A 23,099-nucleotide genomic window follows, 5' to 3' on the forward strand; every position below is an offset into this window, starting at 1 on the left:
GGGGGAGGGGGCGGGGGGCCCGCCGGGCGCCCCGGGGTCGCGGGAGCCGAGCCCGAGCCGGGCACCGGCCGCTGCCTCCGCCGCCGCCGCCGCTGCCGCCGCTACTGCCTCGGCCGCCCCGCTGCTGCTGCGCGCCCGCCCGCCCTGCTGGCGTTTTGTTGTGGTTCCTGCTGTTTTCTTTCTCTCTTTTTGCAGCCCCCCCAGGCTCTCAGGCTCCCCCCCCCAACACCCCTGCTCCCCTCGCCCGCTCCCCCCGCGCTCCGATCCTGGGGGGGGCCACGCTCTCCTTTCCCCCCCCTCCCCACCCCCCCCCACGGAGCAAGCTCCCTTCTCTCGCTTTTTTCTTCTTCCCCAAGTTGCAAAATCAGAAATGGCACAGGCGGCAGCCGGGAGCGGCGCGGGGCGCAGCGCCGGGGGCGGCGGGCATGGGCCACGGCGCGCGCACACACTCGCCCTCCGCCTCGCCCGCACCCCCGCGCACACACACACTCTCACACACACTCGCTCACCCGCGCCGGGCGCCCGCCCGCCCGCCGGCCGCTCGGGCTACACGCTGCGCGCCGGCTGAGGCGACATAGAGGAAGCCGGCGAGGGCGGCGGCGGCGGCGGCGGAGGAGGAGGAGGCGGAGGAGGAGGAGGAGGAGGAGGTCGCGGCTGCAGGCGCCGCTGGAGTCGCCGCCTCAGCTGCAGCGGCGAGCGCCGCTGGAGGAGCCGGGGCCCGGGCCGGAGTCCGAGCTGGAGTCGGGGCCGCAGCCGGAGCGCGAGCCCGGGTCGGGGCCGCCCGCGCCGCCGCGGCTGTCCCGGCGGGAGCCCTCGCTGGGCTCGGGATTGAGGGGAGCGCGGTGAGCCGAGCAGGGCGCGGGGCGAGGCTGCAGGCGGCGATCAGGGCGCGTTGGTGTCGGGGGGCCAGGTCCAGGGCTGGACGCAGCCAGCCATTCAGGAAGGCAGCGCTGGAGAGAGGGAGGCAGCCGGCGAGGAGGATCACACACTTTGCTCTTTTTGTTGTGCCGGTGGCGCCGGGTTCTCGCTGCCTTCTTCTTTCGGGAGGTGACGGAGAGGGAGAAAAATACGAGATAATTCACGCCGGCGACGAATTCACAGCAAAATCGAAAAAATAAAAATCAGAAGAAAAAGAATTTCAATTAAAAAAAAAAAGCGAGAGACATCCAAAGTAGGTCGAATAAATAATCCTCTTCTTTTCCTCTTTCTTGCTCCTTCTTCTGCTTCTTCTGCTATAACACACAGAGCTAGTTAAAAAAACCCTGGAGATCGCCCAAAAATGTTCTTTTTTTAGTATTTTAAATAAGTGCTCTTCAGCCGGGAACCAACACCCTCCCTCCAAAAAAAAATCATATATGTATAAAATAACGATAAGAAGAATACGAAGGGGGTGCCTCCTCCTCCTTTTTTTTTTTTTTTTAAAGTTTAGCCCTCTCTCTTCTGCAGGAATGGAGTAAAAGACAAGGAGGAGGGAGAAAAAGAGAAAGAAGAAGAATACAAGGGAAACAACTAATAGAATATGTAAGAAAAGAAAAGGGAGAGAGGAGAGGGAAGAAAAGAGAGAAAGAGATTGAGAGAGATTGAGAGAGAGGCGGAGGAGGAGGAGAAGAGAGAGAGAAGAGAGAGAGGAGAGAGAGAGAGAGAGAGAGAGGAGAGAGAGAGAGAGAGAGAGAGACCCCAAAATTGAATGCGTTTAAACGGGAGGACTCGCAGAGCAATGTTTCCGAAAGGGGGATCTGCGCGAATGTCTGTATATAGTGAACTTTGACACTACTATTGAAACTGACACGTTTCTATGGAGATCGCTGCCTTATATGGAGCTCGTGTCAAGGAGCCAAGAGAAGGGCTGCTGGCAACTGATAATCAAAGGCGACTGACTGGTCAGAGCCCTGAATCGGGGGGGAGAGAAAATGGGAGTCTAAGGTTAGCCAAGCCTCCCGCACGCCATTGGTTGGAGAGCCCCTCCCCCCCCTCCTCTTTTTCTTTCTTTCTTTTTTTTTTCCCCCTCCCTCTTAGCTACCTACTGACGGGGATGGTGAGGGGAGGAGGAGGGAAAGTGGGGGGGGGGTGTGCTTCTGACAAGCGCAATTTACATTGAGATCGCCCTGCGCTGCTATTTACTCTGAGACCTGATTAGTATGGGTCGTCTATGGTCACACACACACATACACACACACGCACACGAACACTAGAGGGGGAAGGGATGGCGAGGGGGAGAAAGCCTTGTAACGGGTAAAAGAGAATTAGAAGGAAATTATTTTGATTTCTTCTGAAAAGTTTTTAAAATTAGGTTTTATGAGCGTGAAGACAGTGTCGTTGAATATGTTAGGGAAATTTTTAATGGGAATTAAACTCTCACCATTTTAATGATTCATGAAATATACTGGGTTTGAATTGTTTTCTTCGTTCGCATATATAAGCATAATCCAAGTGTGGATTCTGCTCATTTTATATCGTTTTAAGAAACAAAGTAAGGACTTCCTATTTTTTGGCCCAAAGTATATAATGGTTTTAAAGGTTTAATTATGACAAAACACACTCCTGGAATATGCAGCTATTGCCACAAAATCAATCTGAATCAACGGTTCCTATTCATCCCATGATGATTTTAAAAATAAACTTTACAATCAGTCTGGTTTTTCCTTTCTTTTCTCCTCTTTGGTATTCTCAGGCAGTTCCAAACTTCAAACAACGCTTAAATAATTATTAATAAAACAGTAGTAAGTCCTCATGGGGGGGGGGGCGGTTAGTGCGGTTAAGTCAGAGTCCTAGGAAAAGAGGAAAGGGGAGAGCGACCGACAAGGGAAAATGGGAGATGGGGAGAGGTGGGGGAGAGGGGAGTGGGGAGAGGACGAGGGGGGAGCTGCAGGGGAGAGGGAGGAGAGCGGGAGAGCGGGAGGGAGAGCGAGAGGGAGGGAAGGCGAGGGAAAGAGAGACAGAGACAGAGCGCGCGAGAGAGGACAGAGGGGAGAGGGGGAAGGAGGGGGAGAGAGTGAGAGAGAGAGAGAGAGAGAGAGACCGAGGAGGGAGGGATGGGGAGAGAGAAGAGAGCGAGAGAGCGAGAGCAAGGGGAGAGAGAGAGAGAGAGAGAGAGGGAGAGAGAGAGAGAGAGAGAGAGAGAGAGAGAGAGAGAGAGAGAGACCCCGATTCCCGAAGGCGATTGGTCGTGGGAGGAGGGGCAGGAGGGAGGAGCGGGTCCCGCCGCGGGGCCTGCAGGAATCGCTGGCTCTGGCTGCCACCTAGCGGACGGGAGCCGCGCCCGGGAGGCGCACAGCCGGGTCTCTCCTCCCCTCCCCGCAGGCAGCCTGCGCCTTTTCTCCAAACGGAGACAGCACTTTGAAAATTCTTTCAATGGATTTTTTTCCTTGAAAGATCGTACTGGGGAAAATGATACTTCTATTAGTTACATATTCTCCAATAGCACACTCGCACCCCCCTCGTTTTGAGATCGCTCCCTAGGCAGGCTCAGGCGGGTGCGGAGCTGTGCGGAGTGACAAAGCCGCCGCGGCAGCCGCTGGGGGTGGGAGCCGCGCTCGCCTGCCCGCCCTTCGACTCGGGAGAGCGTAAAAGTTTGTCTCAGCTCCAGCATCCCGATCCTCAACACGCCCTCAGGTAAAGGTGGGAGCAAATGGCCACGCTGTATTGACAGAGGTAGGGTTTGTTTTTTAATACTCGTTCTCACTTTAAATTTCACCAGGGAGGGGTTTGGGAAACGCTGCGTGTTCGCGGTGCGTTTTGCGCTTCCCGGTCACTCCAGCCTCCAAGTCGGGAGTCAGCGACCGCTTAGTGACTAGCGATGATTTTAAAGAGCAGAATAAAGCCTTTTCCGTGCCTGCCCCACAGCCCCTCCAGCTCGAATAATGGAGAGATAGTCAATGCACTCTGCAAGCGGCGGCCCATTGTACGCAGCTGACGGAGAGGAGGCGAATGGGGCAGGCAGGAGCTCCTTGTCCTCGGCCTTCTCCCCCAAATAAACGCTCTCACGTCTCCTGGTCAATTAAAAGGTGAAACGAACACGATTAAAAGACAAAAAAAGAAAAAAGGAAAGAAAGAAAAAAAAAGGAAAAGGAAGAAAGAAAAGACGAGAAGATTAAAAAGAGAGAAAAAAGAAAGGACAAGCTTTTTATATCCAAATTCTAAATTTTACTCCCCATCTAGTACAGAGAAAGGCAGTCGAGGGTAGAGGAAGCAGGCAGAGAGAGGGAGACAAGGAGAAGGAAAGAGAATGTGGAGAGAGAGCGAGTGGAAGAGGCGGCGAAAGCGAGCTCCAGGGAACCGGAGGCCCGCTGGACGCCGGGTCTGCGGGCCCAGCCACCCTCGGACCCTGGACCGTGAGTCGTGGGCACCAGAAGCGAGACTTCGCCAAGTCCTTCTCCACCAGGCAAGTAACGCAATGATAATTGTTTCTTTTGAACTCGGGGCTGGCAACGCGGACAGGCCGGGAGGAGGCGTTGACTCTCTTGGCCTCGGCAGGCCGGGGCCGGAGTCCAGGCAGCCAGGGCGGGATGAGGAGAACTTTCCGCGGGGCCTACTCAGGAGCCACCCTCACCCAGCCTCTGTCCCGCCAAAGCGCGAGGACAGGGACCGCGGCCGTCGCGCCCTTCTGCAGCTGAGGATCCTGCCAGCCGAGCTTCAGTCCAAATTCAAAACAGGTCTCCCCACCCCCATCATCCTACCCCCCACCCCCGCTGCCCCCCCCCCCCCACCAGTGGGCACCGCTGCCGGGCCTCCAGCGCGGTGGCTGAGGAGGGGGGTGGCGTTTAGCATCCGTGCCGCCAGTGCAGAGCCGGAGCTGCGGTGGAACCGGCTGCGGGGTCCGGCTGGGCTGGCCCGGTTGCCCGCGCCTTGCCTGGCTATGGCTAGAGCCTGACGAGCTCTGCTCCCGCCGCCCACCTGCGGGCGCCGTTTGTAATGGGATCCCCTAACGTAACGCGATCGATGGCTGCCTCTTTGATGTGGGCGATAGTGTCAGCGGATTAAAAGGGACACCAAGCCGCTCTCCCGAGTGGAGAACCCGCGGCGGCGGCGGCGACGGCGACCGAGCATCAGATCCCTAGCCCCGCAGCCCAGCCTGGCTCCTCGCGCGGCAGCACGAGGGCTGGGGGCGGGGAGGGGTCACCTCCCAGGGGTGGGGACTGAGGGGGTGTGCGTGAAAGGAAGAGCCTCAATTAAAACCTACAAGAGCGCTTTCCTCTGCGCTGGGCAGGGGCGCGCGTTTGCGTCAGAGGGCGCGCAGGGCGGGCGCAGGGGGCGGGGGGAGTCGACGCCGCCGGCCGCGCCCCGGGGCTGCATGGGCTAGAGGTTCAGCCAGCCGGACTGGGTTGGCCTCGGTCCCGCCACGCAGGCTAGGGACAAGGCGTGGCGCTAAGACGAGCTGAGACTTCCTGAGAGCGGTGGCGCCCGTTCACCCTCACTGTGGGCTCTTTCCGCTAGCCCCCACCCTGAGCTTCCAAACATGAAAGAGGCCCCTGGGATCCGGCATGACCCTGGGCATGGGGAGAATTGGGGCCCTCGAAGCTTCAGGCGAAGCCACCCCCTCCTCCAGGAGGAAGGGAAAAAGGGATGTAGTAACCGGCCATAATCCAAAAGATGGGGGCTGTTGGCGGTGGTGACCGTAGCTGTGGAAAATCTCGGCTTTTCAGAGCAGTGGAGAGATCGCTCTTCTGCCGGCCCTATGTGCCAAATTTCTGTCTTGCCAGGGGGCAGGAAGAAACCCGAGCTTTTTGGAAGAAAGGTGCTGTCCCCCTCTGGGACTTGTACAGCCCGAGCGACACTCAGGGCTCAATTCTTCTTACGGACCTTGTGTTCCGTATCGCGTTTGCACACTGTGTGGGTGTGCCTCCTCTTGTGCTCACAGCCTCAGCCCCAGCAAAATGGCTTCCATGGAGGGACTGAGGGGTCAGCTCAGGTCCTGGGCAGCTCTGCTTTCTCTCTGCGAAGCTCTCCTTTGTTCTTGGTTCAACTTGGCACACTGGTCCTGGGGCCTTATGCGCCCCATGAGGACATAAAAATAATCATATTTTGTGGGAGTAGGTAGGTCCACAAACTGAAATTCCCCGCAAGTGTCCAGGCCTACTCAACTGCAGGAGAAGAAAACACAGTTGCAATTTCCACCTTTATTTTAGGCCTCTTCTCCAGATCTCTCTCTCTCCTTTTTCAACTAAGTCCTCCACCTTGGTTGCCTTTAAGTCTAAGCATATACAGGTAGCTCTTGGACCTAGACCCACTGTGGCCCTTGCCTCAGTACCCTACTTGAGACTGCCAGCCCAGTGACCATATATACTCGGTGTTCTCCAAGGTCTCGCTCACCTGGTGAGGCTGGTCTAGGGATGGGGAAAAGCTCACCAGGGTCTGGGATCCCCAGTTTCCCTTTTCAAGTCTTTCTCTGGCCATGTGGTCCCCACAGGCCCATTCAATGCGCATAAAGTCTCCAGTGTGGTTCCAAGAGATGATGAGAAGTTACCCCTCTGCTTGGGAATGAGGAATCAGGTTGTAAGCTTGCAATTTCCCTTGTGGGTTGCTAGCATTATGGCTCAGCCTGAATCACTTTTTAAAATATCTTCCACCCAACACTTGATCTCTCCCAGCCAGATCGCTGGTAAACAGTTATGACCTGCTGGGGAGAAGGAGAGAAGCAGAGATTGGTGGTGGCATATACTGTGCTGACTTGCATTCCAGGCCCCAGAGTCTGGATCTAAGCAGACTTTCTAGTTGATTAACACCCTGCTATCCCAAATCTTTCTTTCCTTGAAGGCTGAATTATTCTTCATCAATCCCATGACCTCTTTGATATTGGCATGTTGCTCTCCCCAAACTCACTAGATCATTCATTTTGGCTTTTTGGTAAATCACACTGAACAAGGTGGCCTTGCAAAAAATTTTCTACATCTAATTCAAAAGTGGTTGAGACCCTGCAAATGACCAGGTATGTGTAGGAAATTTTCTCTCATACGTTTTTCCCACCTCCTAAATTGTTAAAATGGCATTTTTCAGTTTAGCGAGACCACAGAACAGAAATAACCCTGTTTTATCAAGCCCATCTGGAGAAATGAGTATGCCTGCAATTGTTGGGAGAAAGGTCAGTTCTACTGCTCTTACTGCAGACCTTTCCCAAAGAGCTTGTTTTAAAGGTGCAAATCAATTAGTCTCCCTTGGCATGAGATTAAGGTTGGGAGGAACACAGTTGAAGAAGATATATTTAAAATTGTCTTTAGAATGATACTTTGAAGGATAGAGAGAGGCACAGGAATGCCTGCCTAATGTTTTGTGATTATTAAAAAGCCAAAACCAAAACCCAAACAAATAAGCAAAAGCCCCTGCCTAAGTCAGGAAAACCCCCTCACAAGACTGAACTCAGTCTGTATTGTGGCTGCCCAGTTGTAAAAACTTCTGCCTTTGTCAAAATGAAAACAAAGATGGGAAGGCCAAATTGGGAGCTGAACTTCTGTTGGACTGGCTGCTCTTAGCCTGCCCTTGTGGTTGAACCCCGGATGAGCAGGCTTGCATATTCACTATCACTCTGGTAGTCTGAGCATTTCTTCTTTGTCACCTTTGGGTCAGAATGTCCAGAGATAAGTGCTTTACCTTAGAAAACGGTTTAGTTTTCTATCACAGACCAGCCACTTAAAGCATGTGTTTTGGAAAGAGAGATAAAGGAAGCACTTCCGCTTTCTGCTTGGGCCTCCCGTTAGAGGGCCAGGAGTAGCCATGGGAGGGTGGCAGGAGAGCAAGTGCTGACCTTTGGATGCAAATCAAGCCTTTTATCGGAGGAAAAGTGACAATCATTCCTAGTACACTAGAGAAGCCAGGGACAAATATTTACTTTTTGTAGAAATCAAGCCTTAGCTATCTAAATGCATTTATGCAAAAAGAAAGAAAGAACTAGAGACTTCTGTGTTACAGAATGTATTTTTAAATTTTAAAGGGAGACTAGAGTGAAGAATAACCGCGTGGTTCTTTTTCCTGGGGTAAATGATTTGGGTCTGGATGAAAAGTTGGAATTTTGAAATGAGTTTGAAGCTTGTTAAAGTACCCTGACAATAAATCAACTGCACCATATAATAATTTCTTTTAATAGTTACCTGTCAGAACACCTATTTTTTTTTTACTGCGGGATTAGCCCATCAGAGTAGCTCTGAGTTGGACATTCACTGATTAAATTCTGCTCGAATATGTTTAATTCTTTAATGTCACTTTCTTAACTGCCTATAAAAGAAACTGGTGAAAAAGTATTGACTCACAAAGCCAGCAGATCTATTGGTAACTATGGTCATATTACAATAGTATTTACCTATCAGAAGGTTGATCTAAATAATAAAGCTGACATTTCCTTCTAAACTGTCAGTGGAAAGATATGTTTATCACAGTGTCCTCCATCACCAAGGAGAGAGGGGGATTAGGTAAAGTTTAAATGAAAAAGAATGAGCATGCTATACCACTGATATAAACCACATGGAGCAATAAATAATTATGCCTTCTGTTATGCTATGTATATTTTATTTACTCGTTTCAGAGGTGAATAGTAAACCTAGCTCAACCATGGGAGGAGTTAATAAAGTATTCCAAAAGCATGATCTAACAAAACTTGAGGATAGTTCTGTTTTATTGTTTAACCCTTTGCATGAAATCTTCTGAAGCTGAAAAGCAAAAGGAAAGGGCTTTTGTGTGAGTTGATCCTTGGCTATTCTAGGGCTCAGGTTGGTGTGAAAGGGACGAGGAGGTCACTTGAAATCTCCTTTTATCTACTCTTATTTTCTCTCTGGATCAGCAACTTTGAATGGACATTATCTAATCGCTCTTAATGGAAAGAAACTATGGGAGCAATGAAATGCCTTTAGTCCAGAAGTGAATACATGTGTGTGGAGCTTGTGTGTGCAAGCTGAGCTTGCGTAGGACTACATTTCTGCACACATGTGCTTAGAGATTTTTCGGAGTACATGGATATGTATGTAAATGTTTCCTATACACTCTGGGGGCAGGGTCAGATTGGGTTGCTTATTTTGCCTTTACACATGAATATGCACACACCCACATGAAGATTCTCTACCAAGTCTAGGTGATACTTGGAGCCACTTTTCCTTCAGTTCTTTCTTGTCCTCACTCTGCGGGATGTCATATTAGTTAAAAAAAAAAAAACAACAAATAATTGAGAGCACGATGGACAGCCTTTTAGTGAAAACATCTCATTTCTTTTCCATTTTCAACTGGAAGTCACACTGACAGGAGGATTTCTTTTCAGAGGGTGGAGACTGTGTGACAGGTGAGAGAGAGGTGATAGGGTAACACGAGACCATTGCTTTCAATTTCTCCCCAATATTTTTTCTTTTCGGTCTTTCTTGGAATTAAATTGGTTAAAACACAATAAATAAGTGGAAAACAAGAGCCTGCATTAGGCAATTTAAAAGTTTTTCTTGCTATAGATACATAACTCCAAACCTTTGAAGGTGAGAAATTGGTTACAATTTGTTTTGAAATTTGAAATTAGAATTATTCTAGTAAGTCTCATATGCTAACTAAAATACCACCTAAGTTGTCTTCCTTAAGCATCACATTTACTTTAAAAAGGACAAACAGCCCTCAGGTGAAGTATAAATGACTATCCAGAAAAGGACATTTGATTTCTAGGACTGAAAAGCACTGGGCTTTACCTCCTAAGAAATGCTTCCCCTCCCCCGCAATGTTCTTTTAAATAAGATTCGCATTGCTCCCAGAGCCTGGGACACTTTGCTGTAAATTCCTTTAGAAGAATACTTGGTTACCAGGGCTACAAGTTCCCATCTCAACCTGCCAGCCTCCCTGCCCCCCTGCTCCAGATTGCAGAGACCCTTGGCTGTCAGTGCTGGGACCTTGAACCCCTCCCCCGTCCCCCAGCCTACTGGAGATCGAAGTTCCAAAGTTCGAGGTTGGATGGGAGAGGATTAATCCTTCTTTAACTCCTCTCCTTGCCGTCCTCAATTCTGAACCCCAACAGATCTGTTTCCCGGGGTTTCCTGGTGAATAGGAGGGTAGGAGCCGCCCTTTCTAATAAAGATTAAATTAAGTAGAAGAATCCCAGACGCTGGATATTTGGAAGCTCCGGTGGGGTGTCAAACTGACGTTTAACACTTTTTTTCCACTCACTGTGCACAAATATTGGATTCATTGGGCTTAACTTTAGAAAGGAAAGAGGAAAAAAAGATAAGAAGGAAGGAAAATAGGAAGAAAAAAAGGAAAAAAGTCAAGGAGAACCCCCAGTTTCAAGGATAAAGTGACTTTGAGTTCAGAAAGGCTGAAGGCAGAAGCAGGGCTTCCTGACTTTTCTAGTCTTTTCTTCCCCTGAACTACTCCAAGAATTGAACGCTGTCTTTCCCCAATGAGGGCACAGAGTTTTGCTGTTTTGTGTGGGTCTGAGTCCACGTTTATTCTTTAGGGGGCAGTTTGGTGGCAGGGTCAGGACTGGGTATGCGAGAGGAAAGGTGAACTCAGAACCCTGTCACCTCTACTATGCTTATGTTCCCCCCTCTTTTATGCTTATTTTTAACCAAGGTTTTGTAGCACAAACTGAGCAGTTTCCTTCAGTTACTGCCCAGTAGGAGAAACAATAGCTTTTTCTGTTTGCTGTGTTCAGCGAGCTGGACACTGACCTTGAAGCTGAGGAGGCCAGGCACTACCTCCCCTGAGAATCATACCAACCCCCAAAATATTGGCCTCTCACACCCACCTGCTCCTCTAGTTGCAGGGCGCAGTCTGGAGGGGCAAAAGGCAAGTCCCTTCGTGCCGGTGTCTCGTTCCTGCAAATACAACACTGAATAAATTAACCTCAAACCAGCTAGTTGGGGTGTAGTAGTTTAGCAGGACTAATTGCAGACAATGGAGCTGAAATGACTTTTCCAATTAGCTGCTGGTTGGAGTTTAGTTGGAGGAACTGTCAGCTCCAACGATGGGTAATTGCTTTATTGCTCACAAAACTATCATCTATTTAGAACATATGTGCTAATTACTCTGGATGGGCGTCGAAAAAGAGACCATAAATCTAATAGCACTTAAAAAAGTCTATGGTGCTTGTAAGCAACCCTAGCCCAGGTTGGCGTGATGGATGGCTGTCTTTCAGAAAGGCGAGGGTTTCGACTGGAGGCACCGACGGGATGCTTTGGTCAAATCGCGTGCATGAGAGCGAGGGACCAGCGCAGCTGTGCGGAGGTTATAAATCACTGTCATCAAAACCAGTTCCCTCTTTCGCTGCGCACTTTTTTTTTTTCATTTTCGCAAAAGATTACTTTAGAAATCTTTTAATTGGATTATGCTGGGAAATTAATCTCCTTTAGTCTTGGCTAAATTTATTGTGGTCACTGTCGGGAGGAAAGCCCTGTAACTGCAGCGAGGGCCACGTCCCCTATTCCCTCTTTCCCTTAGCCTCCGGGGCCTCTCAGTTTCGTGGGACAGCCTTGCCCCAAGACCTAGGGAGTGACTGGGGGTGAGGAAGAGTAAAAAGACACACCCGTATAGAAGTCCGCGGCGGTTCCTAGGGAACCCCTTTGTCCTAAATGCCACCTTTCTGTCCCAGATTCCCTAGTTCCACGTGTAGCTAGCATCCCTGTACAACACTGTGCCTTCTTCCACCAGGGGGTCTGAGGTTCTGGGGGCCTGCTACCAGGGAAAAAGGAGGCTAAAGGTGGCGGGAAGAGGAGGTGAGGTTTGCTGGGGTAAGGCTGCCAACCAAACTCATTACTTTGCCCTCTTTTCTTCCACGCCCCTCTTCTGGAGGGGAGCTCCGGCTTTGCGAACATTCTCCACTCTACTTCTCTGCGCAAAAACGCACGGCTCGTTTTTGGCGTTTTCCCTGGCACAACTCTGGAGACTCTTGCCTCTGACATGCACGACGCTGGAAGTCCGGGAGCTAGGGCCCTCCCCGCTCTACCAGGCTCCTAGCACACCAGCACAACGGAGGACGGGGACCGCCTTTCTGGTCCCGCACTTCCTAGTCCTTAACCTGGTCCAGCGCTGCCCGGGCAGCTGCTGAAGCTGCGGATCTGGCCCCGCCGGCTGCTTAGCTCTGCGGGAGATGACAACATCTGCCTGAAACGGGATACCTACTTTTGCAGCTCAATTTAGCTCTTAATAGCAGCCCTCTGAGGTGTGGTTAATTGATGGGGATAAAGGCGTAATGACTTGACGGGGAGACGCCAATGATCCTTTAATATACTTTTAAAAGAACAACCACCACCCCAAACCTCGGCGAATCATTGATAGGTGGGAGGATACGACGCGGATCTGGAGGCAGGAAAAGCAGCGCTTGTGCCGTTTGTATCTAGAGGCTTCAGTGAGGGGTGAGCCCTGGCTGTCAGGGCTGGGGCACCTGGGGGCCACCAGGGCGCGCAACTCGGGCTGTCGGGGGTTGTCGCGTGGTCGCGGAGAGCGGGGGCCTGACGAGGACCCGGGAGAGCTCAGGATGACAAGTGACCGCACTGAATGGCGGCGGGGAGGAGCCCCGAGCCAGGGTGGATGCCGCCCCATCCCGGACTCTGCCTCTACATTAGCCCTTCCCCTGCACGGGGCTGGATCCCCACACAGCTAGCGTTTCTTTCTGCCCTCGCTAGAGCTACCCTTCATCCAGCATGAGCGAAGTGGTCAAGTGGCCGAGCTCGGCGGGAACTCGCGGGGTTACGCTGTCTCAACAACCTCTGGGACCTCAGCACCAGGAGAGAAAGACACGTGTCGCTGTGTGTGTGTGTTTGTGTGTGGCCCTGAAACGCTAAACCAAAGCACGTGGCCTTATTTTTGCCAGGTTTGCCCAGAGCCCTAGGGCCGGGAGTCCTGAGGTTTCCCGGCGCTAGGTCCCGTCGCCGGCTCAGAGTGTCTCCGGCCCACCATCTTCCCAGACTTCTGCCCAACACTCTCTCCTCAGCACCTTCCCTATCCCTCGCCTGATTTCTCTTCGCGCAGTTCTAGTGTAGTCGTCAGTGTCAAAGGAGTGTACCGCACTGAGCAAGCCCCCAACGTAGGGCCACTCAAGTGCTGAAATGAAAAAAACAAAACAAAAAATCCAGATCGCTTTTCCCGTTTGCAAGGGGGAACCCCCTTTAGGTGCGAGCGGTTGTGTCTCTAGCAGCTTTTGCGAGTATCCTGTTTTACTCTTTGGAGAGGGATAACCTTGATGCTTCAGGTTTGAGCTCCCTCTGGAAGCGTAAGGAGAAACAACTCCAATTACTGTCCAGATTTTATTATATTGAGAGATCGCAGGTGCTTCGGCGGCTGCTATTGTCTGCTTTCCCCTGTGAGCCCACATACCAGGGATCAAAGAGTCCCAGGAAACTTAATTTCCCCAAACCCTCTTGCGGAGAAGGCATACGTTGTCACGGGCGAAGCTTTGGGGTCAAAGATTTGAAGAAATGTAATTAAGAGTTCCAACTCCCAGAGTGTGCCTGTCTCGGTATGGTTCTGTCCTTCCACCGTCACTGTCTAACCTCATCTAGTCTGTTTCTGCCCTCACTGATGTCTAGGAATTCAAGTCTCACTGTTGCCTTGCCGTCCACCGCCCCCACCCCCCTCGCCCCTCCGCCTTCCCTGGCAGGGGAGAACTCCATGGCCGCGGTCTTCAAGGTTCTTGGGCGCCGGAGAGTCAGGGGCAGGGTCCCAGGTGCAGGTGCACGCCCTGGTCAGCGACTCTCGCTCAGGAGCTCCCTGCCCAGATGAGGTCCGTGACCTGGCGGCAGGTCCCTGAGTCTTTCCTAACGACGAGCCGCCTTTGGGCTGCCAGGGTCCTGAGCTGCCTGTGGCGGCCTCTTGTCCGCCTAAGCCCTCGGATCAGCGTTGGGCCCTGAGGGCGGCCGGGAGGCACCTGGCGCGATTCCTCGTCATCCCCGGCTCAGTCGAGGGCCTTTACTCCCCTGTGTCTCCTCACATTTCTCACCCCACAAGGGCGCTCCCTTGCGAACGATTCTGCTCTCTGCGAACCGGGCTCCGGTGTCGGGGCTCCAGGCCGGCCCCCACACCTTCCCTCGAAGCCCGGGAACTCAGTCCTGGGCACCGCCAGGGCGGGAGCAGTTCCCGGAAGCTAGGCCCACATCCGGGCACGAAGCCTCGCTCGCGGAGTTGGCTTCCGGGCGCTCGACGCAAGTGTGTCGCTGCGCGCGGTGAGGGGCCCTGGCCGAGGGATCCGCGCGCCGGGGCCTCGTCGGAGGGCAGGGGTCGCGCTCTCGCGGGCGCTGGGGGTCCCCAGCCCGCGAGCTGGGCCTGTGCGGGCTTAGGGTTTAAGGAAGACGGGCTCGACCGGCGAGTGGCGCACGCTGCGAGAACCCCAGGCCCACGCTGTCGGTCAGCGCTGGCGGTTTGTGTCCCGGGGTCGGCGCAGCAAGCTTCCTGGGAATGGGCCCGGAGCGGGTGAGAGCCGACTTCTCCGCAACTTGGTCAAGTTCAGAGACTCACCGTCGAAAGAGACCGCCTTTGCAGTCTTCCCCTCCCTGGCGAGAGCGCTCTGAGCCTTTGCGGTGCTCCGGGGCTGACTAACGCTGGGCCCTGCCTTGAGCACCTAGTCCCCTTCAGGTTTTGGGCTGAGAAGGGTAGGCAGCAAGGCCTGGGGCGCGGCCAGGAAACCTCAAACCCGATTTTCTAGTTTTGGCCTGAAGAAGCCGCAAAGTCAGTGGGAGTTAACTTTGTGGCCTTTGGCGTTTTTGAAAACCTCTGCAAGGCGGGAACAGCACAGAGAAACCGCCGTGCAGTTCATCAAAAAATGTTTTGGGGGACCGTATCTGGAGAGTTTTCTCAGAGAGTGTTGTATAATCTTGCAAATTAGCGAGCTGGTATGTATCTCGCCACCGGTGCACTGAATAGTATCTTCCTCCAGACAGGGATTGAGAAACGGAAATACCACCACCCTCCAGCCAAACTTGTGAGGACTGATTGCAGGGAAACTGGTGCTCCAGATGTTGCACTAGAGGCGCTGCAAGTGTGAGCAGGTAACGTGGAGAAGAGTGACATTGTTAACAGAAAGTATCTAATTAACAGTGACTTCATTTGATTGGAAGGATGAAAAAGCCTTTTTAAATCAATCCAGATTCACTGGCCTAAGCTCAGCCAATTTATGAATATGGAGCCTGACTGGGCTCTGCTTTCTTTCAAAGATGTCATCTTAGGGGTAATAGCATAGGTGAAGTCATTTGGTTACACTGTGGAAACTTTTATAGTGCCTTCCTTGGGAATTTAATTCAGTGCTTCTTCATTTTATTAGGAACAGACTGACTCCATCAACTGTGCTCTCCCTGTTTAGAGGCAGGACTGCTTGAAGCAATTAGGTTCACCAATTAGCATAGTTTTACTGACCCCAGCAGCAGCACCACTCCTTAGATTATCCATTTCTTCAAAGTCAGAGAAAAGCTGGAGCACAACATGCTTCCCAGGTGTCTAGGTTGGGAAAATAAGCCCACAAGCAGGGTAGCACAGCAGTGCAAAAAGCTTTCTTAATAGTCCCCAAGTGTTTCAGCAACTTTGGTGGATTTCTCTCCCCTTTTCTGATGCTGGATCCTGTGGTACCTCCTTATTTCACAGAGCCTTTAAAGCCTCTCTCCTTGGGTTGCATTTTGGCAGAACTGTTTTCGAGAAAGTGAATTTTCTCCCTTCTTTTATGTCTGCCTGCATGCTAACGAAGCAGTGGACGATGTTAGGGTCCAGAGAGAGAAGTCACTGAAGGCTCCTTTAAACTCTGTTAGGTGACAAGGTAAGGGCTCAGGTCTTTGGGTGTGTCCGCGCATGTGTAATGTCCTTGCGTGTGTATGGGCTTCACAACCTATGAGGAGAGGCCAGAGGGTGGAGATGGGGATGTAAATCACTGCTTTCCCTCATTTTGAAGGTGTACCTGGAAGGCTTTGCTGCAGTCTCTTCACGGTCACCTCGGTCAGTTGGCAGCCAACATCTTCAGTCGTAGAAGATGTGTGGAGCTCGAAGCAGTCTAGGAAAGAAGGGACCTTACTCTTGCCACTGTCAGGTAGTGAAGGGGTTACATTTACGTAGCTGTTCTCTCTCTCTCCCCTAAAATAGATACTCCTCTGTAAGATTTTACTAGATAGAACTGCTGACAGTTCATCAGTAGCAGCCACAATGTAATACCCTAACCTTATTAAATCAATAAATACTAGATCCATGTATTGAATTAAAAATGTATCAGCATGGCCAGGAATTGCAGTCATATGGCCATGGACCACAGAATCGAAGATGCCACTCACAAAATGACTAGTTAGCATTTATTTAACCTTTTTCTATTTTGCATCTATGATTAGATGCTCTGGGTTTTAACATTTCAGAGACCATCGTGACAGGTTTTTGTTGTTTTTGTTTATTTCTTGGAAATTCTTTTCTTTCACTTCTCACGTTCAGCCACAAGAATGATGCATTTGTATTTAGGAATAGTAATATTGCTGTGACTGTATTGTTCTTGTCATTAGTTTTCATCTAGGAAATATAATCCCACTCAGTACATCTTACTAGAGTAAGATGTGGGAAATATAATCCCACTCAGTACATCTTACTAGAGTAAGATGTACCCAGGTGCATAAGTTTCTACATAAGCATGAATAAATTTAGATGCATATGTTCTTGTATATGTGTAAATAAATATACTCAATGTGAATGTACTGCCATACATTGATATGTTTATTTTTAAAAAAGAAACCATGTTTAATTTTATCTTTCAGCATTGCCAATGATATTAAAAGCTAAAGAACTATTTATTATTGTGAAAGAAGTTATTTATAATCTGATTTGCTGTTGAATCTTAAATGGCAAGAGATGAAATTAAAATTTTCAAGTCCTTAAACTGGACACAGTACTTAGAAAATTACCCATATTGTAAATGGCTACATTTTATGTGTGAAAGAAATACTTCAATGTGGTTTACCAGAAATTGGTCAGTTAAGTTGGAGATTAGTAGGTGAATTTAGAATTAGTCTGTACTGAAAACAAGGAATGTGTTTAACACCTGGAGTTTTAATGGAAAAAGTAATATTACTTTAGCCAGATATTTGTTTATACTGATTAATGATGCTAATTATTTAAAAACATTCATCCCCTATTGATGTCGGCCAGCGTATTTGGTAGTGAATTCTGAAGATAAAGTCATTGGGCCTTGGGTTCACTACACTGTGAAAGAAAAAATCTTTATTTGACGAAATAGGCAATCAACTGAAATCTATCCTCTTTAAATAAACTGATTCCTCAGTATTTTCCCAGTGTTGGTGTAAGTTGTTGTCTGTGATGTCCCCCAGGGCTCTTTCCTCTGCTCTCTGATTTGGTATATAAAAGCAGCTCTGAATGATGGATTACTGTGTCATTGCAGCCTGCGAAGGATTAATTTGTTTCATTGATTTCTCTTTAGGCAGATTGCCAGAATTTGCTGCTTCCCACCTTTCCTCAAGACTTCTAGAAGTAATAGACAGTAATAGCCTAAGACAAATCAGCTCCTTTTTGTAAAAATAGAATCATGAAACCAGGAATCCTAATGAAAGCTATGGCAAACTTTTTATTGGCATATTGGAGAGAACAATTAATAGGCTACTTTATCTGGCTTAGAAATAGTTTTATTTGAAAAATGTCTTTGACTTGGTGACTTAAAACACATCATATTGGTAGTTTGTAAGTAAGCATTTATAATATTTGTCCCATAAAAATTTTCTCTAATTTGTAAGCATCCTATTTAACTCAGGAAAAAAATGTGTTGTCTATGTGATTGACAAACACTTTTCTTTATATGTCAAATTTTAGGATCAAGTAACTTGTCAACATAAATTTAGGTAAATTCACTTATAAATACTTATAGGGCTATTTGGTGCAAAGAATTTTTAGAAACTTTGGACAAGGACACAGAGTATTAGAGCATAGATATAGAATTAATTATTTAAAGAAAATACAACTTTTTGTGATTAAAAAGCTAGTTAGTATTTGCTCATAATAATTTGCAAAAGTTAAAAATGACATTTTGTATATTTCTCTAAGCCTTTCTCCAAGCGTTTATATGTTTTATTTATATATAGATAGACACCACTTTGTATCTTGCTTTTTTCAGTTGGCATTAAATAGTAGAAAATTTCCTGTGTTATTAAAATTATTAAAGTCATTTATGTTGACTGTTTAATGTTTTAGCATGTATAATTATTCATTGTTCTATTGGAGAGTTAGATTTTTAATTTTCCATAATTATAAATAAAGTTATGATAAATGGCTTTAAATAAATCTTATTCATCCCTCTGGCTATTTCCTTACAATATATTATTACAAAAGAATTCACTTGGATGAGGGTATAGACTTTTTTTAAGGTTCTTGATATTGATGGCCAAATTGTTTTCCAGAAAAGTTCTTCCAGTTTATACTGGTACTATTGAAAAAAATTTCTCTGTAGAGGCAGCATTGTAATCTATGTTACATGAGCAAAGAAAATAGAACAACATTCTTTCTTTGTCTTCTGAAAGCACTGGTAGCATTTTGCATACACTTAGTCTCTCAGAAGTATTTTCTCAACTGCAGATGTGAAATAGGCTGGTTATACAAATCTATTTGTTTCCCTTCTGTAGATCATTGATTTAATGATCTCAAGTTATACTTTTTATGCAATTAGTTGTGTAGTAAAAACTAATATTGTCATGTGCTAATGTTTTTTCCCCCTCTATTGTGCTATGATAGTAGTCCATGCAGTATCAGCAAGTTTATGCTTTTCCTGTGCTTTGCTGAAAGGAAAAAGGAACATCTGTTTCCATTATATATCTGCATCATAATGATAACAATTAAATAGCTATTATGGTAGTATACAGTAAATATATTTTGCTGAATGACCTGTACTTTCTTGTTGGAAAATTTCAGAAATTGCAGAGGCATTTAGTTTTTACAGGTAGGTTCCATGTAGAGGTTTAGACAGGCCTTTGATTAGTTTAGGTGAATCATTGCAATCTCGGTAAAAACAACCCTGAAGATTAAACACTAGGCTAACGGATGTGACTCTTGAATGTATTTTTCTTAGGCAGATGTTTAGAGTAAAAGTTATTAGCTATCTGAGTATTCTTAAGTGATTCAATCATGGTGCTAATAATACAGTTTGTTTTGTGTTTTGCGCTGTGTGTGTTCTTTTAATATTTTACTAAGCTGGAAATTGGAAATAGTTTTATGTACATATTTTTGAAATATATTTTAAAATGTTTATTTATTTTGAGAGAGAGTGCGTGCACGCTGCACACAGTGCACACACATGTGAGCAGGGAAGGGCAGAAGAGAGGAGAGAGAATCCGTAGCAGCATCCTAGCTATCTGCCCAGAGCCTGAAGTGGCGCTTGATACCGCGAATTATGAGATCATGACCTGAGCTAAAATCAAGAGTCAGGTGGTTCCTTAATCATCTGAGACACCCAGGCAACGCCCCCTCCTTTTTTTTTTTTTTTTTTTTTTTATAGCCCAGCACTCTTTTCCCCCACATATTAGGGGATCATAGTGATACTTGCCTTTTTTTTTTTTTTAATTTTTTTTTTCAACGTTTATTTATTTTTGGGACAGAGAGAGACAGAGCATGAACAGGGGAGGGGCAGAGAGAGAGGGAGACACAGAATCAGAAACAGGCTCCAGGCTCTGAGCCATCAGCCCAGAGCCTGACGTGGGGCTCGAACTCACGGACCATGAGATCATGACCTGGCTGAAGTTGGGTGCTTAACTGACTGCGCCACCCAGGCACCCCGATACTTGCCTTTTAAGCTCATGAGGAGAATGTTTGAAACTGACACACTATTTCCATTGACCTTTAATATTCCAGGGAAGTGTTTTCATTTATTTCATTCAGCTTTTGGTTAAAGATGTTTTGGTGGTTACTTAAAAAAAAAAAAATGGTTAGAAAGTATTTCAGACAAAATGTGGCATATCAAGAAAAACAGACATGTGCTCCAAACTGTTTGAGAAGTAAAGTGTTACCTGTACAATTGAAGCTGTTCCTGATCTTACTCCCTGATGGCTTCTTGAAGAGATAATCATCATCCTAAATTTGATCATTATCTTTTTTGCCTCTTAAGTATTTTTCTTGACATGTCTTAAGATTTGTTGTAAGTGACTTGTCCTTTTAAATGAATTAATTTTAAGATGTTGAAGCTGTGAAAGCTGTTGGAACCTTTTTCGTCTAATCACCTGTGAGTGATCATATTTCATCTGTGAAGTTGTGGACAGATCCACATGTTCTTTGATGTCCTCCTAGGCATAATTAAAGTTTTTTGATTACCTCTTATTTTCCATATGAAATCAAACAAAAGGAAAAGGCCCAGAGAAATTTAAGTAACTTACTGAAGACCATATAGTAAATCCAGAGCCAGGAATGAAACTTAGTTCTCCTGACTTCCATTCAAAGCACTCTTCTCTTCAGTTCACATTGTCTGCTTTGGGTACTGGCTAACTGACCACTGTGGTATCCTGTGGTTAAAGACTGTCTGTAGGCTTTTATAATTTTGTGATTGTGTATGCAGAAAAGGTTTTTCTCTAAGAGTATTTTTCCTGTAGGGGAAAACATTGAAGCCATTATCAGCCTGTAAGCTACCTATAGAAGGAGAAGACTGAATGCGTAGCCTCCTGTAGAGGCTGCGGTTTTCTTCTTTATTTTCTGGACTTTCCTGGAAAAAATGGTAGTTTGGGTACAATGAAGCTTTCGATAGTTGTCTTACTGTGTGGTCAGTTTTCTGATCTCTTCATGGTAACTGGACCAGGAAAATAGGAATGGGCACAAATATAAGTGTCTCTTTACGTGTACATATATCTATTTTTCAATATATTTTGGCAGTCAGGACTTTGACAAATTGCTTCTTTCTTTCTTTCTTTTTTTTGTAGCTTATGTTGTGGTCAAATCACAAATGACTTTCTATTTGAAAATGAGTTTGTTTCTTGTTTCTATTTAGCAACCAACTTATCAGAGCACTAAATTGAGAGTAGCACAAATAGAATAATTTTGAAACACATTTTTAAAATCTCTTTGGAGAAAAACCCTATTCTAAAAATGGCAACCTAGAATTCCATGCATGTACGTTCTTTCAGGTTTTTACTCTATCAAATTTAATTCATTCTTAGTTGAGATGAGTAAGCTTGAGTCATAATATTCACAGTGCCGTGCCTTTCCTATGAAAAAAATTTCAATATAACTAGAGATGGAGTTAATGTATCCTATTATAAGACTATCTGTTCCCAAATCTGTTGCTTTAAGACCAAAAACTTGGTTTAATAAATTATTTGGTTCTATAAATACATACTAGGAAACTTGTAATCGTAGCAATCATTCTTTTTAGGGAAGATGAAGCTACTAATCGTAGCTTTGTCAGTGCTATAAATATTCTCAAGGTAGTTGTGTTTTAACAAGCAAGGCAGGTAACACATTTTTCTCTATTTTAGATCAATTATCTTATGTGTTCAGCAGCTGCTAGTAGGAAATTTTCCCTAGCATATTAGTTTGGGGAGGAGAGATTCAATGTAATCAGATGTCAACATTCAGTACTCCTTTTATTTAGCATTTATAAATGCATATTGCTTTTTATGAAGCATATTGCTTTATTTGCTCATACTAAATATTATTTCTTTCATATCTGTAACATTTCTGTCTGGAGAGAAAGCTGTGTGTGTGTGTGTGTGTGTGTGTGTGTCTGTGTGTGTATGTCTGTCTGTAAATATTTGCAAGGCATTTGTCTAGTTGAAAGTTCTGGTGAACGTCTGTAATGGGTAATATAAAGACTTTTCTACACTCATTAAATTTCTCCATTGTTGCTCTATCAGGTAGGTGAAACTCAGCAGAAAAAATGTGAGTAGAGGAAACTAGCCCCTTGCTAACTTGTTTCTCCTTGACCATAATATGAATCTGGACAGTAGTGGTGAGAATATGGAATCTTAATCACCAAGCCAGCAGTGCTAACACTAGAGAAACCACGGTGAGACACAACAATGTATAGTCCATTTATATTATTTTACTATTTTAGTTATATAGCTCTTTGAAGAAAGGTGATGTATTGTTTACAGAAACCTCTGAATTTGGAAAAAAAAGTGCATATTTTTATGTATGTATGTATATATTTATATGATTATATATTATGTATATTTTTTGCCATATATACTATCAGGATTATAGGTGCTTAAATATCTGCGCTTTTTGTACTCAGTTCTTAATGACTGTACTTTAGACCAAGTTGAGATTATTTCAAAACTAGCATTGGCTGTGTATTTTCTATTGACACAGCCAACACACAATTTTCAGATGTGATCTCAGAATTTTTCTGTGGGTAAAGGGTAGAGTTTTCTTCTACTAACGTTAGATTTGCATGTTGTAAAATTTTGTTCATGGCCTGTTTCGAAATCCCAGATCTTTAGGATTTTCTCACTATTTGATTCTTAGGAGAATTATGCTGCTGTTGTGCTTATTGTTCTTGAGATATAGACAGTTAACACCTATTTATTGAATTCTTGTCATGCTTACTGCATGTGAGATAGATAAAAGCAAAGTCATTGCTCTTCAGGGAATAATTATCGATATGGTCTTTTGCCAATAATTTAACAGATTATATTTTCTTAATATAATGTATTTGTGATTTTATTAATATTACTACATGAAGACTTTAAGAGAAAAAGAAAATACATTTAGGTTTCCATTGCTGTTCTTTGCCTTTTAAAAAATTGTTGGAGTTATAATTTGGGATCAGCCAAAATGATATTAATATAGTATCTTGAACAAATAGGATGTGGCATTTGCTAACTTTAAATCAGTTTTTTTAAAGAATATAAGATCTAAGAATTTTTCCTGATACCCTATTTTGTTTAAGTATACCAGTCTAATTATCTCTCTGTAAATAAAAAATAATTGCCTAACAATATCTCTCTGTAAATAAAAAACAATTGCCTAACAATGTTTCTGAAAAGCACCCTTTGTGCTACTGCTTTAGCAAGAAGCAGGTTCATTTTGTCAAAGCTCAAAAAAAAAAAAAAAAAAAAGAAAATCTTGCCATTTGTAACTACGTGGATGGAAGTAGAGGAAATTATGCTAAGCGAAATTAGAGAAAGACAAATATCATATGACTTCACTTATATGAGGACTTTAAGACACAGAACAGATGAATGCAAGGGAAGTGAAGCAAAAAT

General features: G+C 46.1%; 1 protein-coding gene across 1 annotated transcript in view; it reads left to right on the forward strand.

The window, feature by feature from the left end:
- Positions 1–13,560: 13,560 nt before the first annotated feature.
- LOC147584274 (uncharacterized) overlaps positions 13,561–23,099 on the forward strand; it is a 139,000-nt gene continuing 129,461 nt past the window's right edge. Inside the window, exons 1-3 of the mRNA XM_086716232.1 lie at positions 13,561–13,615; positions 13,701–14,358; positions 14,822–14,933. Coding sequence (XP_086572358.1) covers positions 13,561–13,615; positions 13,701–14,358; positions 14,822–14,870 — 762 coding nt within the window. The 3' untranslated portion in view covers positions 14,871–14,933. The remainder of the gene's footprint in view (positions 13,616–13,700; positions 14,359–14,821; positions 14,934–23,099) is intronic.

This window comes from Puma concolor, chromosome A1 (assembly GCF_028749965.1).
Source record: "Puma concolor isolate L17-30 chromosome A1, mPumCon1.1.hap2, whole genome shotgun sequence".
Lineage (NCBI taxonomy): Eukaryota > Metazoa > Chordata > Mammalia > Carnivora > Felidae > Puma > Puma concolor.